At 35.2% G+C, this 14,452-nt stretch overlaps 2 protein-coding genes across 3 annotated transcripts; both read right to left on the bottom strand.

The window, feature by feature from the left end:
* Positions 1 to 1,166: 1,166 nt before the first annotated feature.
* Positions 1,167 to 4,710, bottom strand: LOC21405435 (polyadenylate-binding protein 7). The gene is made up of 10 exons (XM_024167241.1): positions 4,506 to 4,710; positions 3,789 to 3,907; positions 3,485 to 3,678; positions 3,090 to 3,346; positions 2,889 to 2,995; positions 2,613 to 2,802; positions 2,117 to 2,410; positions 1,900 to 2,033; positions 1,611 to 1,817; positions 1,167 to 1,364 (listed from the first exon to the last, which is right to left on the bottom strand). Exons 1-10 carry the CDS (start codon positions 4,708 to 4,710, stop codon positions 1,167 to 1,169), a joined length of 1,905 nt encoding a protein of 634 aa, XP_024023009.1.
* A 3,534-nt stretch (positions 4,711 to 8,244) lies between these two features.
* LOC21405434 (aspartic proteinase-like protein 2) lies at positions 8,245 to 12,407 on the bottom strand. 2 transcript variants are annotated; one of them, XM_024167213.1, is made up of 11 exons: positions 11,968 to 12,407; positions 11,585 to 11,602; positions 11,349 to 11,478; positions 10,987 to 11,234; positions 10,309 to 10,536; positions 10,018 to 10,180; positions 9,821 to 9,894; positions 9,585 to 9,681; positions 9,413 to 9,476; positions 8,935 to 9,006; positions 8,245 to 8,835 (listed from the first exon to the last, which is right to left on the bottom strand). In XM_024167213.1, the coding sequence occupies exons 1-11, from the start codon at positions 12,204 to 12,206 to the stop codon at positions 8,666 to 8,668; spliced, it is 1,503 nt and encodes a 500-aa protein (XP_024022981.1). In that variant the 5' UTR covers positions 12,207 to 12,407; the 3' UTR covers positions 8,245 to 8,665. The 2 variants fall into 2 exon arrangements, with proteins under 2 accessions (XP_024022981.1, XP_010098857.1); XM_010100555.2 differs by lacking the exon at positions 11,585 to 11,602.
* Between the last annotated feature and the right edge of the window lie 2,045 nt (positions 12,408 to 14,452).

The raw sequence follows: 14,452 nt of genomic DNA, 5'->3' as shown, positions 1-14,452 counted from the left end.
AAATGGTGATTGCGTTAACTTATTTTAAATTAGAAGTAAAATAATATTATATGGTATTATGCAAATAATTTATATTATAGAACATAAAATCAAATAGAAAAGTAATTAGGATGTACATATGGACAGATGTTTGACTAAGGGTATATTTAAGAGTAATTATTTTAGTAGTAGTTTTTTTTAAATATAAAAACATATTTAAAAAATCAAATAGAAAATTAATTAGTGTGTTCATATGAGAAGTAGAAAAATGTTTGATTAAGAGTATTTTGGAGAAAATTATTTCAGTGTATAAAGTAACAACATATATTTGGAAGGGGAAAAAAATGCACTTACATGTGGAAACTAGTGACCTTTATTATGGTTGTGTTTTATTGTCATATGATGCGATTATTTTTAGGAATACATATTAAAAGTACATATTAATATAAATGTGCTAACTTTTGTTGGGTCTATTTAAATTGCACAACGCACATTATATAATATTGGTGTGGTTTAGTACGATCGTTTGTATAAAATTTTCAACCGTAAAATATATATATATATATATATATATCCCTTTTTGTCTCACTTGTGGTTTGGTGAAAATATTTAGGAATTACAGCCAGTGCCAAACCACAAGTTTCAGTTTTATTTAATGTTTAAATGGAGAATATCTACGAAAATATATAGGATGCATTATTGTGAGTGTTATATTTTAACATGTCTAATGATAAAATCAATATTTTTCTATGTTTAAGATAAAAAATAAAAATAAAAAATAAAAAAAAAAGTAGACCATGTGAAGATAGTCAAGGTTGTCTCCAAGAATTCTAGCATACCATAATAACAATGGTAACATGGTCGATGAATTGTGTATAAGAGTTTATTCCACGAATTAAAAGCTCAATTAGAGAACTACATTCAACCAAAAGAAAAAGTTCAAAGAAGTTGGTTCGAAAAGCATATCTTCTGACAAATCCTAAAAAAACTACTACTACGATAAGCTGATATGTCTCTGTTAATGCATACCATGCTTTAAAGAGAAACAAAACAAGCCAAGGAGAGAGACCGCAGACACACTCTAGTAAGTTTGCTCATGAAAATGATAAAAAAATCCTTCCCTCCCGGAGCATGAGACGCCCATCAAACCAGCTCTAACACAAGAAGTATCAATCGAAGTTAGCGTTTCAGTTGACTGCAACCTCAGCAGACAGGTAATTGGGATGAAGAGCATCTTGCCCTGGTACTTTGGCATTCGAGATCTTGAGCACCTCCACAGCTTCGTCGACTTTGGCAGCCAAAGAGTCGGGCGACTCCAACAAAAGCAGCAACTCTGAATTGTCCATCTCCAGAAGCATCCCCGTAATCTTCGCGGTGAGTTCGGGCTGCAGAGGAAAATGTTATGATTATGGTGTTGAATGTGATCGTAAGAGCAACAACAACAAAAAAACACCACAAAGAAAAAAAGATATTAAGGGTTGATATGATATAACCTCCACGGAGAGATATAACTACATCTAGAAAGTGGTTCGTATGATTAAGTACAAAGGGTCATAGACTTTCTCAAATGTGGCTTGAAAATGAAGAGGGATCAAAATGTTACGCTAAAATACTAAGTTTACAAATTTTACCTTGTGTTTTTGGACAAGTGGATACAGATGCTCTCCAAGTATGTGTTTCTGATGCCCAGGAGTGGCAGCAGCGAGCATGCTACTCAACGTCTCTGGCCCAGGAGACCCAACTCCAAAAGAATTGGAAGCAGCAGATGAGACACAAGATGGTCCTCTATTTATCTCCCGTTGACGCCCATTCGGTATGTATTTTGTTTGTCCAGCGCGCTGCAATACATGGAAGCAAGAAATTAGAAAATCTCTGCCATAATGAGTACTTAGCACAACGGTAAAGGAAAGAAAGCGATACCTGGTGATTGATTGAATCTTTTGAAAAGTTCGCAGGCTGTTGCAAGTGTTGCACATTTGGAAGCATATGCCCATTCACCCTGCCTCTGTTTTGCCTGTTTGGTCTTGGAGCATTTGGCATCTGCACGTCAAGAACTTGATGTGAGGCAACAAAACTAGTAGAAATATGGATGGGCTTATTAAGTTCATAAGCCAATTAGGTACTTTACAAAGGGTACTTACAGGGACTGGTGATGGTTGGAAGGCTGGTCTGGTTGGGGGAGCAAAGCTGTTAGCCATCCAGTCTGGCCTCATCCCTATAGATTGATACATTAACCCTGGCCGAGGAGGCACATGTGGAACAGAAGAAGCTGGGTAGTAGAAAGGAGAATATCCTCCAGGGATAAGAGGAGATGAAGGTCCTGATGGTCCTGTAGGCATACGCTGTGAATGCTGAAGCTGTAGTTGTGCTTTTCTTTCCTCCTTCCTCTGAGCGATAGCCACGTATAATGGTTTCCGATGAAACATAACTCCTATCAGATTAAAGGGTACAAAATTAGAAAAATCATACACGAACGAAGTACCATCTACAGGGAAAGTGGAAAAGTACAACCCCAAGAGATCTTGAACTTAATGATTCTTTCAGTATGAAAATTGCCAAGCTAGAACTGACAGAGGCTACTACATTTAAAGCTCTACTTTCTAAAAACATCATACGTATGGAAATCTTCTTACCATGGAAAGTGTTCACAGCTTTAGAGGCCTCCTCGGGTGTAGAGAAGCAAATGAATCCAAAACCCTTGCTTATTCCTTTGTCATCTCGCATAATTTTTGCAGAAGTGACAGCACCACATTGAGTGAAATGTTCTCTCAGCTCTTCGTCGGTGACATCCTCATCGATATTCTTCAAGTACACGTTTGAGTTCTGTTGTTATCAAACAGAGTGGGAAATGTTAAACGAAAAAGTATGAATTGAAACCAGGGCAGAGAATTATAAAACAAGTAAATTACCTTGTATTTTAGAATTTGCTCCTTGCGTTTCTCCTCATACTCACGACGAAGGATTTGCTTACGCTCGGACTTCGTCTGAGCCCTTGCTACATACAGAACCCGGGAGCCTGTCCGAGAAAAGACATAACAGAAAACAGAGTTAACCAAAGACGCGAAATCAGATGCAATTTATTAATTATAGTAAAAATATAAGCAACCTACCGAGTTGGGTTCCATTCATTTCTTCCCGAGCTTGTCTAGCATCATCAGGGTTATCAAAACTCACAAAGCCAAAGCCTTTTGGCGCTCCACTCTCATCCCTTGCAATAGCCAAGCTAATAATCTTCCCAAATTTCTCGAACTTTTCCTCCAGAAGCTCTTGGCTGACATCTGAGTCCAAATTCTTAACGTACAGATTTGTGTATTTGGCATCAGGATTAGACATCCGATCCATCTTTCTGACGAAGTTCGTCACATATCTGTTGGGCCCATGAATAGTAGAATATATAATTAATAAACATCAGATACTTAATAGAAATTGATACGACCAACTATTGACGCAAAATGTCTTTTTGTGGGAAAGATCAAGAAAAATTCCAAGTTTGCCCAGCACATACATCTGCTTGTCTCCAACAGTTTGTCCATTCAATTCCCGAATAGCAGCATTTGAAGCTTCCACAGTCTCGAATTGAACAAAACCGTAGCCTCTGCTCTTCCCATCCTCAAACGTGGCCACTTTGCAAGATCGAATGAACCCAAATTTCTGGAACAACTCTCGCAGCCCCATACTATCTATTGACTCGCATAAGTTCTGCCAAATAACATTCCAGGTTCTTTAGCAAACAATTAACATTTATGGTGTGCGCGCGCACAAAAAAAAATAAAAAAGCCCAGCAATTAATTGAGCAATAAGAAAATTACCTTCACAAACACGTTCCCGAGTCCACTATTTCTCGAATCAGGGTCACGATTTGACCACATGACTCTTATCTGTTTCCCATGAACAGTACTGTGATTCATTGTCGTTATAGCTCGAATTGCTGACAAATGGAAGAAAAAAAAGAAATCACTGGTGAATAATAATTCGAACAATTAATACAGTAAAATTTGCAATTGACACCACTTAACACACCACATTAATGTTAGTAGTCTCGGAAACTTTTTGGATAATTAAGTATTAAAGAACCTAAAGGTTTGATGAAACAATTCAAGAAACTAACATCTATAGTATTCAATTCTTTTCTTTTCTTTCTTTGAAGATGGAAACAAAGCAGAATCCTATACCAACCCACTTAATCATCAAGCACTCTAGTAACCGAACGAACAAGGTTGAATTAACACAAATATTGAACCCTAAGCAAAATTTAATCGATTAACACAAAAGTTTATCATGATTCCAAACACAATTCAAGTGATCAAACACCCTATTAGGTCAAAACATATCAGAAACAAAACAAAAAAACCAAAAAACCTAACCCAAGCCAAGATTCAAGATTGCAGTTCCGATTCTTGCACCTAAGATTTTCTAGGTATCACGTACCAGCATGAGGAAAAAACAAAACAAAACGAAAAGGTAAAAAAGGAAAGAAAAGAAAGTGATCGTCATTATTCTTCAATGAGACAGTACAAGAATATTACCTTCTTGGAGGTTACCGAAGTTGATGTAGCCATAGCAAAGAGAGCGATCGGTTCTCGAGTCTCTGCAGATTCTCACGGACGAAACGCTCTTGAACTCGGAGAAGGCATCCCAGAGCATGCTGTCGTTGACGTCCGGGTGGAGGTCGCCGACGTACAAAGAATGGAAGCTGGAAATGGCGGCCGGCACCGTCGGAACAACCGCCATTTATGATGATAAACAATCAATCAATCACAAAAGAATGTTCCGATCGATCGATACACAATGCTCGCCAAGAATGGCCAAGATCAGTACTCCGCGACTCAATTTACAATCTCAAGAAGAGATAGAGAGAGAAAGAGAAGAGAGAGAGAGAGAGAGAGAGAGTTAGGGTTTCGAGTGATGAAGAATGAGTGAGAAGAGATGAGAAGAGAAGAGGAGAAGAATGCTGTTTTTATTTGGGTTCCGAGGAATTAGACTCTGATCTTAGAGAGAGAAAGGGAGGAGAGAGAAAGGGGGAGAGAGAAAGATGGTAGGATTTTGCATGGACAGAGACTAGAGGAGGTTAAGGCCGTTCGCAACACTGATTTCTTAAGCGTACGTCCGTTCCCACGCGCACGAGAACCGCGTTTACTACAACTAAATGATAAACCTGATTTTCTTTGAATTTTTTTGAATTTCGTACGCCGAATATTACGTAATATCGTACGGTCAAGGGATTACCCGGTTTAATTCCGTTTTTTGCGCGAGAGAAATCCAAACGAAAATTTTCATTTTTGTTATTTATTTCTTTTTCGGAAATCATGGGTGGTACGTATTTGAGTTGGCGCGTGGTAGGAAAGTCGCACGTGCGTGAAAACGGAGGGGAGAGGACTGATGAGTGCGCGGGTGACAGAGTTATAGTGAGGGAGAGGCGGGTAATGAAAGTGGGACCCAGCCAACCGTAAAGACTGTTTCAAAGCTTATATAAAAATTAAATTAAAAATTAAAAATTAAAAAACGGCTTCCAATATACAAGTTTCTGTTCGGTGGACGGAGATTCTCTCGGCTTCTTTTCACAGCCAAAAATCGATTTTTAGCCTCAAATTTCCCTATTTCTTCGCCTTCTTCTTTGATGTTTGTTTTATTCATTTTTCTTTTCATTGTCTTAAATATTAAACTCTATCGCGTTTCTTCACTAATCATCCCAAAACTAAGAAACGACAAGAGAAATCGAAAGAAGTGCCCATAAAAATTTCCTATCAAGTTTGGAATTATCAGATAAGATTATAATAACATACCATTAAAAGATATTCCTAGTCATCCTAAAGCATTTGAATTTTAAAATAAGATAATAATCACAAACCATTATTTATTTATTTATTTTTGTTTTTTAATTTTATATATTATTGATGAGCTTATAATGTCAACTGATACTTACAGATTAAATTTCATCGTAAAAATTCAAAACTCAAAATTTGTGTTCATACGTGCCTAATTTTATGTAAAAAATACAAAAAACGAGCGAGATTTTCTCTGATTTTAAAAGAAGAGTATTAGCCTAAGGATTTCAATTTTTAAAAAGAATAAACAATCCTAAATATCCACAGGTTGGTATTAAAATTTCTGGATAAAAATTAAAATTTATGCCCTCATTTAAAAAAAATCCCCTTTTACATCAAAAATAAATTAATATATAAAGACATCCTTCATTTTTCCATATTGATTACAACTTCCAAGTACCAAAAATGTTAATATTATTTCGAAGAAAAACGTGTATATATATATATATATACACACACACACACACACATTCGTATAGAATATGAATGTTTCTCTCGCTCTCTTACCCGTGTCTTCTCCCCTGCCAAAATTTCCATATTCTTCGCCTTGTTCTTTGATGTTTGTTTTATTCATTTTTCTTTTCATTGTCTTAAATATTAAATTCTATCGCGTTTCTTCTCTAATCATCCCAAAACTAAGAAACGATGAGAGAAATCTAAAGAAGTGCCCATAAAAATTTCCTAGAGAGTTTGGAATTATAAGATAAGATTATAATAGCATACCTTTAAAAGATATTCATAGTCATCCTAGAGCGTTTAAATTTTAAGATAAGATAATAATCACAAACCATTAATTATTTATTTTTTATTTTTTTATTTTTTAATTATATATATTATTGATGAGCTTACAATGTCAATTGATACTTACAGATTAAATTTATCGTAAAAGTTCTAAACTCAAAATTTATGTTCATACGTGCCTAAATTTGTACAAAAAGGAGAAAGGTGCGAACGAGATTTTCTCTAATTTTAAAAGAAGAGTATTGGCCTAAGGATTTCAATTTTTAAAAAGAATAAACAATCCTTAATATCCACAAGTTGGTATTAAAATTTCTGGATAAAAATTAAAATTTATGCCCTCATTTAAAAAAAAAAAAAAAAAAAAAACCTCCTTTTACCGCAAAAATAATTAAATATATAAAGACACCCTTCATTTTTCCATATTGATTACAAATTCTAAGTATCAAAAATGTTAATATTATTTCGAAGAAAAACGTAAATATATATACATATATATATATACACACACATTCGTCTAGAATATGAATGTGTCTCTCTCTCTCTCTTACCCGAGTCTTCTCCCCCGCCAAAATTTCCTTATTTCTTCGCTTTGTTCTTTGATGTTTGTTTTATTCATTTTTCTTTTCATTGTCTTAAATATTAAACTCTATCGCGTTTCTTCTCTAATCATCTCAAAAGAAACGATGAGAGAAATCTAAAGAAGTGCCCATAAAAATTTCCTAGAGAGTTTGGAATTATAAGATAAGATTATAATAGGATACCATTAAAATATATTCCTAATCATCTTCGAGTGTTTAAATTTTAAGATAAGATAATAATCACAAACCATTATTTATTATTTATTTTTGTTTTTTAATTTTATATATTATTGATGAGCTTACAATGTCAACTGATACTTACAGATTAAATTTCATCGTAAAAGTTTCAAACTCAAAATTTGTGTTCATACGTACCTAATTTTGTGCAAAAAGGACAAAAGAGCGAGTGAGATTTTCTTTGATTTTAAAAGAAGAGTATTAGCCTAAGGATTTCAATTTTTAAAAAGAATAAACAATCCTAAATATCCACAGGTTGGTATTAAAATTTCTGGATAAAAATTAAAATTTATGCGCTCATTTAAAAAGAAAACCCCCCCTTTTACCTCAAAAATAAATAAATAAATAAAGACACTCTTCATTTTTCCATATTGATTACAAATTCTAAGTACCAAAAATGTTAATATTTTTTCAAAGAAAAACGTAAATATATATATATATATATACACACACATTCGTATAGAATATGAATGTTCAGCATCATGTACCCATATTATTATAAACTCAAAAAAAAAAAAAAAAAAAAACAACCAACTACAACAACAAAGCTTTTCACTAGTGTAATGATAAAACAGAGAATACTGCTTACAACTGAAGAAAAATAGTACAGATAGTAAAACTTTTTCTTCTACATTAAGGAACCACTTAACACTCTTTGAGCCCGTTTAGTTCGCTGATACGAGTTTTTAATTCAAATTGAGATGTGATTTTATGTGAGAGTTTTTTACTGTAGCAAAAAAATTAGATGTGATTGTTTGTGAGAGCTTTTCACTGTAACAAAACTCGAATTCTAAACTCGAATCAGCGAAATAAACAGGGCATTTGTTTCTTTACCTAAAACTTTAAAGCTCGCCATAAAATATAACTTGTGTCACTGGACAATATTTCTAAAATAAAACTACTCAATTAAAGTACATTCTCTTACTTTAAACAAGGGATTTTAAGTTAAATATAGGTTTTACAAAAATGATCGGCTAAACTGGACAACACAAGATATCTCTATATTCTTATCTAACTACAAATTTGGCCTTGCCCTTGCTTTTCCAATGGCCACAATACATGGTTACAAACACTGAAACTAGTACCAACTGCCCTGTACACGTTTAAGCCTATGATTCTGGCAATATCAGAGATCAGAAGCGGAGCAGGAGAATTATGCTGGAAGTCGGAGGAACCGTAAACCCCTGGTGCTTTGCAATAATCCAAACAAAAAAAGATAAATGCCCCGCCAATGCGATAAATAAAGACGGGCAAAGCCGATAGGCGGATTGGAAAGAATGGGAATGTAAACCTGACGCTTTAAAGTTACAAAAACTGGAATTCTGAGAATATCGCAGTGTGCAGCAATAGAAGAGCGACAAAGCCTATCGGTAACATCTTGAAGAACATCTCTCTTGATGAGCTGCTCACACTCAGCTGCCCCGCGTTGATGAAGTCTTTGCTAGAAGTTACGGAGACATTTACAGACGTTGAACCTGGAAAATGGAAATTCAGATGTAATTTATCATAGGCATTGGACCACAGTTTAAGGGAAAGGAAAGGAGGAATATATGTGGATTAGTGGTTCAACTTACAATCGTAATTAGCCCATCCAACCCGTTGATGAGCTAAATCATACACAAATATCTTATCTTTTAAAACAAGATCTGCAAAGGAAGAAACCAGTGATGTCAATAACTTGAAGTTAATAAACTGACGCATCCATCATTCTTATGACAGAAACCGTAACATTCCATGCATGCCAAAATTAGAAACTGTTATAGATATCGGTCAACAATTCAAAGCACAAATAATCAAATATAAGGAAGCAAAAACAAGTTTCGAGATTTTTCTAGATATTTCCCTTAAATGCATAAGGTTATAAGTCGCAAGTACTCTGCAATCTAGCACGTAGAAGTTGACAAGGGTTACATGAGCCTTGCTCTGAATGCCATTTTCCGTTTTCATTTTAAATGACAAACAACGTACAAGCCTCTAGCAGTACTGTTTTTTTCTCATTTGAAAATAATTAATTCAGAAAAAGAAACTGATAAGCATAATTCGTTATCCCACCTCCTAATATTGAAACGCCATTCTGAACTTTCACAAATCCAATGCACCACAAAGCAGCACCACCCTGTGACAATAAAGTGACCCATCTATACTTTAGCAACACCATATCACTCTGCAAGAAACTCGAGCAAAAAGTAGGGAGTTGAACGAGTGAAAACCGGAAGAGACTTACCACAAAACCTTGATGTGTAAGGTACTCTTCAGGTTTTAACACCATGGATGCACTGCCCGCAAAATTTAGACTAACTGGGGGGAAAATGTCACTTATACTGAAAGAAAATGGACATAAGGATGACTTTAGATTCCAAGAATATAAGAAATCCACAACAAATGCTATGGCCAACTTTTCCTTGTCCCTCGTGAAGGGAAAGTTTAGAGGATAGACTATATAAATATAACAAAACAAACCTGGTAGGAACTACAAAGCACTGGTTTCCTTTTGAAATCATGGGAGTCACTGATTGTGAAACAGAATTAGTCACCTACGTATCCAAAAATAAAATCAGCTTTGCATTACTCTCGTTTCTTTTGAATAATTAGAAAGTTGATTCATTTGTTGTTTCATCCAACCACGAAATGTAACATGCCCCAGTGAAGATACTTACAGCACTAACAAAAGGATCATATGCTTCTTCAACAAGATAAGCCAAAGTTGTTCCAGAGTCGACGATAGTTCCTCGGTTGTTTGATGTAGCAAATGCTGAAGGATCAATTGGCAAGATTTGCCCATTCACAGAGATGCTCTGCAGATCTAAATTATAGTGAGGCCTGGAAAATTTTAATTAGGAATTAGTTAAAGGACTGAAAACTCAACATGTAGATATCCAGCTGAAGTAAGACTTTTTGTACTATAGTTAAACACAAAAATCTCATGCGAAGAAAGGACAGGGGCGTACTGCGATGGGACAAGAGGAGTATAAACAATGCTCGGCTCCAGAATCTCACCAAGAACGAGTATACCCCCTCCATTTCCGTCTCCTTTCAAACAATGTGAGAACACTCTGGGAGTTATTCCTCGAGATGACAATTGCGATATCACAGAAAGTTGCCCTTGGCCAAACCCAAAAATTCCATCAACTGCTTTATCCGTCTTAGTCAAGTCCCCAGACTGATAGGTACTACACCTGTCTCCAACACAACCATCCAGGGTAAACTTCAACCACCATATTCAAAATGCACGTCAGCCAACATATTCACTGTGAAACCAACAGCAGGTCTGAAGCAATACAATTGAAGAAATATGAAATTTACTCTACTCCAGAAACATAATCCATAACATTTTTTCAGGCTAAGCAATACAACTGCAGCAATAGCCAAATAAATTCTGGACTGTTCATAAAGTTTCGACTGATACTGGAAAGGCCATTTTTAGGTGATTTGACAGTTAAAAGAAATTACCAGCAAGTATGCATAAACCACATTATCAATTTGCAGCAAGAACACATATACTTAAACAATCCATATATAAACTTGAGCTTATTCTCTGCTTCTTTTACCCTTATCTTCTCCTTCTCCTACAAGTGCTTTCAACTTTTCAGATGCACAAGTAATTATACAAACTTTTAACCACTCACCCAAAAACAATGGGAGCAGAAGAGTTAGCAATATAAGATTGCCCCAGAATCATGTCAAAATACAATGCATCAGTTAGATAATGGCCCGAAGTCCCGCTTCCATCTCCATACTGAAATGTATAAACACACTGATTACTGTCGGAAGCGCATTGAGTAGACGATGATATCGAGGAAGAGCAAATCGGGTCCGAGCAAGCGATCAGCCCAGCAGTTGATGAGCTAGTAGTATCAAAGAAATTCAGCTTAATCTGCACAAAGAGAGACACGTATAAGCACCACTTAACCACTTAAGCTCTTAATTGCTTTGTACGTAAATGAAATTTTGTTTTACATAATAAACAAGAAAGGAAAAAGAATTCTACTCCAAGTCCACTAGTCTGGGGGCAATCGTTGCAGGCATTACAGTTAACCCACAAGATGTCACTTCCCGTGTCAATCTGCACGTTAAATTCTCTTGGAGGAGAGCCCAATCTCACTTTTGTGAAATATAGCCTGAAATTCAATCATTAAATAACAAGTTTAATAATAATATCCAAAAAAAATTCTCAAAAAATGGAAAAATATAAGAACAGGAGAGAATCAAGAAAAAGGTACATACACAAAAGATCCACTGATCCTGATTCAGAAAGAATGCCCGAGGAGCAAATAGTCAAAACCCCAAATTTTCACATAGATAAGAATAAACAAAAGCATAATTTTCAAGTAAAGATAGCAAATTTATGAACATTTCTGAGTACGGAAAACCAATTATTTTTCAAGGTAAAGAAAAGAAAAAAGAAACCATTTTCAGCAAAGAAAACAAGAAAAAGAAACCAACAGAGGCTTTTAATTTTCTTTTCCTTTCCAGTTTCTTAGAAGCCAAACTTAGCAACAGAACAATGAAATTACAGAACTCAAAACTTATTAAAAAAAAAAAGAACCGAATAAAATCCACCAACTTTTAACGAAAAGAAGCCGTAAAAAAAAAACCGATAAAACTACCCGACATAGTACGGATCAGAGGAGCCTTGGACGGGGAAGTCGACGACGCCGCCTTGCAAAATTCTGGCGTGGCGGAGGTCGTCGCGAGCTCTGAGCGAGTCGAGTTCGACTCGGTGAGTCAGAGGAAAAGTTCTCTCGAGTAGGAGAAACCCGGCGCCGCAGACGACCGCCGAGAGCGACGCAAGCGCGACGGCGGCCGCCGCCAACGCCAAGATCGGGAAATCGGCGGAGGCTCTCATTCTCCGCTGCCCACCGTTTGAGCTCCGACTGGAGAGAGAAAGAAAGAGAAAAGAGGAAAGAGAAACAGAGAGAGAATTTCAGTGAAGAAGATCGAGGTGGTGATTGCTTTTGAGCGTTGGAGACACAACAGACATTGGAGAGAGAGAAAGAGAGAGGAGAGAGAAAGAGAGAGGAGAGCGAGGAGAGAGAAAGTGTGTGTCAGAGAGTTTCAGAGGGACATTGAAAATGAAGGAGTGTTTTTTGCTGCTTAAAAATAACATACAAACAGAAAGGTGCAAATGTTTGGTTTTGTTTTCGGATTAAAGTAAAAAGTTTATTATAATAATATTTCTATGATTTGCTTAGGCCGTGTAATTCGATTATTTAAATTTTTAATTTTATTTGAGATTTAATTTTATATGAAAGTTTTTATTATAATAAAAAAATTAAATATAACTGTTTTTAAGAATTTTTAATGTAATAAAACTCAAATTGATAAATAAACAGAACCTTGAAGAGTGATGATTTTGGAGATATGGGTCCCGTTTTTTTTTTTGTTGATTCGAGTTTAGAATTCGAGTTTTATTGTAATAAAAAGCTCTCAGAAATAGTCACATCTAACTTTTTTACTACAGTAAAAAGTTCTCACACAACTTCACAACTCAACTTGAATTAGCGAACCGAACGGGCCCATGATGTTGGCTGTTGCTGTGCTTAAAACTAAGTGTGAAAAGTCTATAATATCCTTTAAACCAAGCGGTATCATTTTTATTCCTTTTTTTTGTTTATTACTATTTTTTCAACTCATTTATTTTGCTAGCATATTTTTTTTAAGTCAACTTGCAATTACTTCATTTGACGCCCAAAAATACCAAAAATGCTGGCACTTTTCCACGTCTTAAACTTTCTACAAATATCCAAAATTAGATAAATATATATTGTTCATGTTTAATCTTTATTTTCTATGATTTTTTCCCTATTCTTTATTCCAAAACCCAATCAAATAGAAATTCAAATTTCAAATCAAAATTGAGCAAAGGGATTGTCTCTTTATTTTTAGTGAATAGAGAAAAGGGATTATCAAATAGGAAAAAAAAAATACCCATCTATATATCTGAATTCATATTTTCCTAAAACTCCTCACAATCTTGACAAAGATTTGGGAAGAGAAGATTGAGAAAACAAAAAACCAAAAAAAAAAAATGGATATTATTATGCTCCAATCCATGCATGGGCAAGGGTAATTTAGACAAAAGATAAGTCAACGTCAAAATAGCATGAAATAATAAACAAATCAATGACGAAAAGGGAAATCCGTGAAAAGACATTTCCGCTGATTTTAGCTTTCGGTTTCTCAATGTGGTCCGTCGTCGTTTCGTCACACACCAGCATCCCCTTCTTGACCAATAATAATACAAAAACAACAATTTTAAAATTTTAAACAATTTTTTATTATTATAATAAAAGAGGAAATTAACTGCAACTTTGCGGTCGGTTGTTATAAATTGTTGGAGTGCTTACGCGCTTAGGACGCGAGTGAAGTTGATGGGAAAAGGCAAAGTGGGCCCGCCAACGTGGAAAGAATGCCTTTGCTTTGCCGTGCTTTCCTGATTGATTTTCAAATTGGACTATCACAGTCCTCCAATCAGACACGTATCCCGGTGAATTACAGTAATGGATTTTAACTTGGAAAAGAGTTGATTATCACTTTATTATCACTGTTAGTTTGTTAATCCTAGAGATTGATGTTTAACAATTACATATGTAATTACGTTCCGTTTATTTCACATATTCGAGTTTAAAATTTAAGTTTTAATACAGTAAAAAATTTTTATAAATAATTGTATTTAATTTTTTTATTATAGTAAAAAATTCTCACATAAAATTATAACTCAATTTAAATTAAAAATTCAAATGAGATAACTAAATGAGCTCTATCTTTTAATCACAAAAAAAAAAAAAACAATGGCATATGAGTATTTGTGAAAGTTTGGGCCGGTCCGGTCCCATCAGAATAGGAATTTTGGACCATGTTGATCCTAAAGCTCAACTTGTCTAGGTCAAGTCCAGCCGACCTGAAATTCATAAGGTATTTTTAAGAAAAATTCTTAAAAAAAAAGCATTTAGGCTGGCCAGATAAAGTTTTGGGCTCAAAACTTCGGCCAACCCAAACACTTAAGTGGGCTGGGGTCGGGCCAACAGAATCGAGTCTCAACCGAACAATTTGACTTGGCTCAAACTTTCACCTCTATATACATACGAGTGT

This window comes from Morus notabilis, unplaced genomic scaffold (genome assembly GCF_000414095.1).
Source record: "Morus notabilis unplaced genomic scaffold, ASM41409v2 Scaffold124, whole genome shotgun sequence".
NCBI classification, from domain to species: domain Eukaryota; kingdom Viridiplantae; phylum Streptophyta; class Magnoliopsida; order Rosales; family Moraceae; genus Morus; species Morus notabilis.
This window is presented reverse-complemented; position numbering and strand designations above follow the sequence as displayed.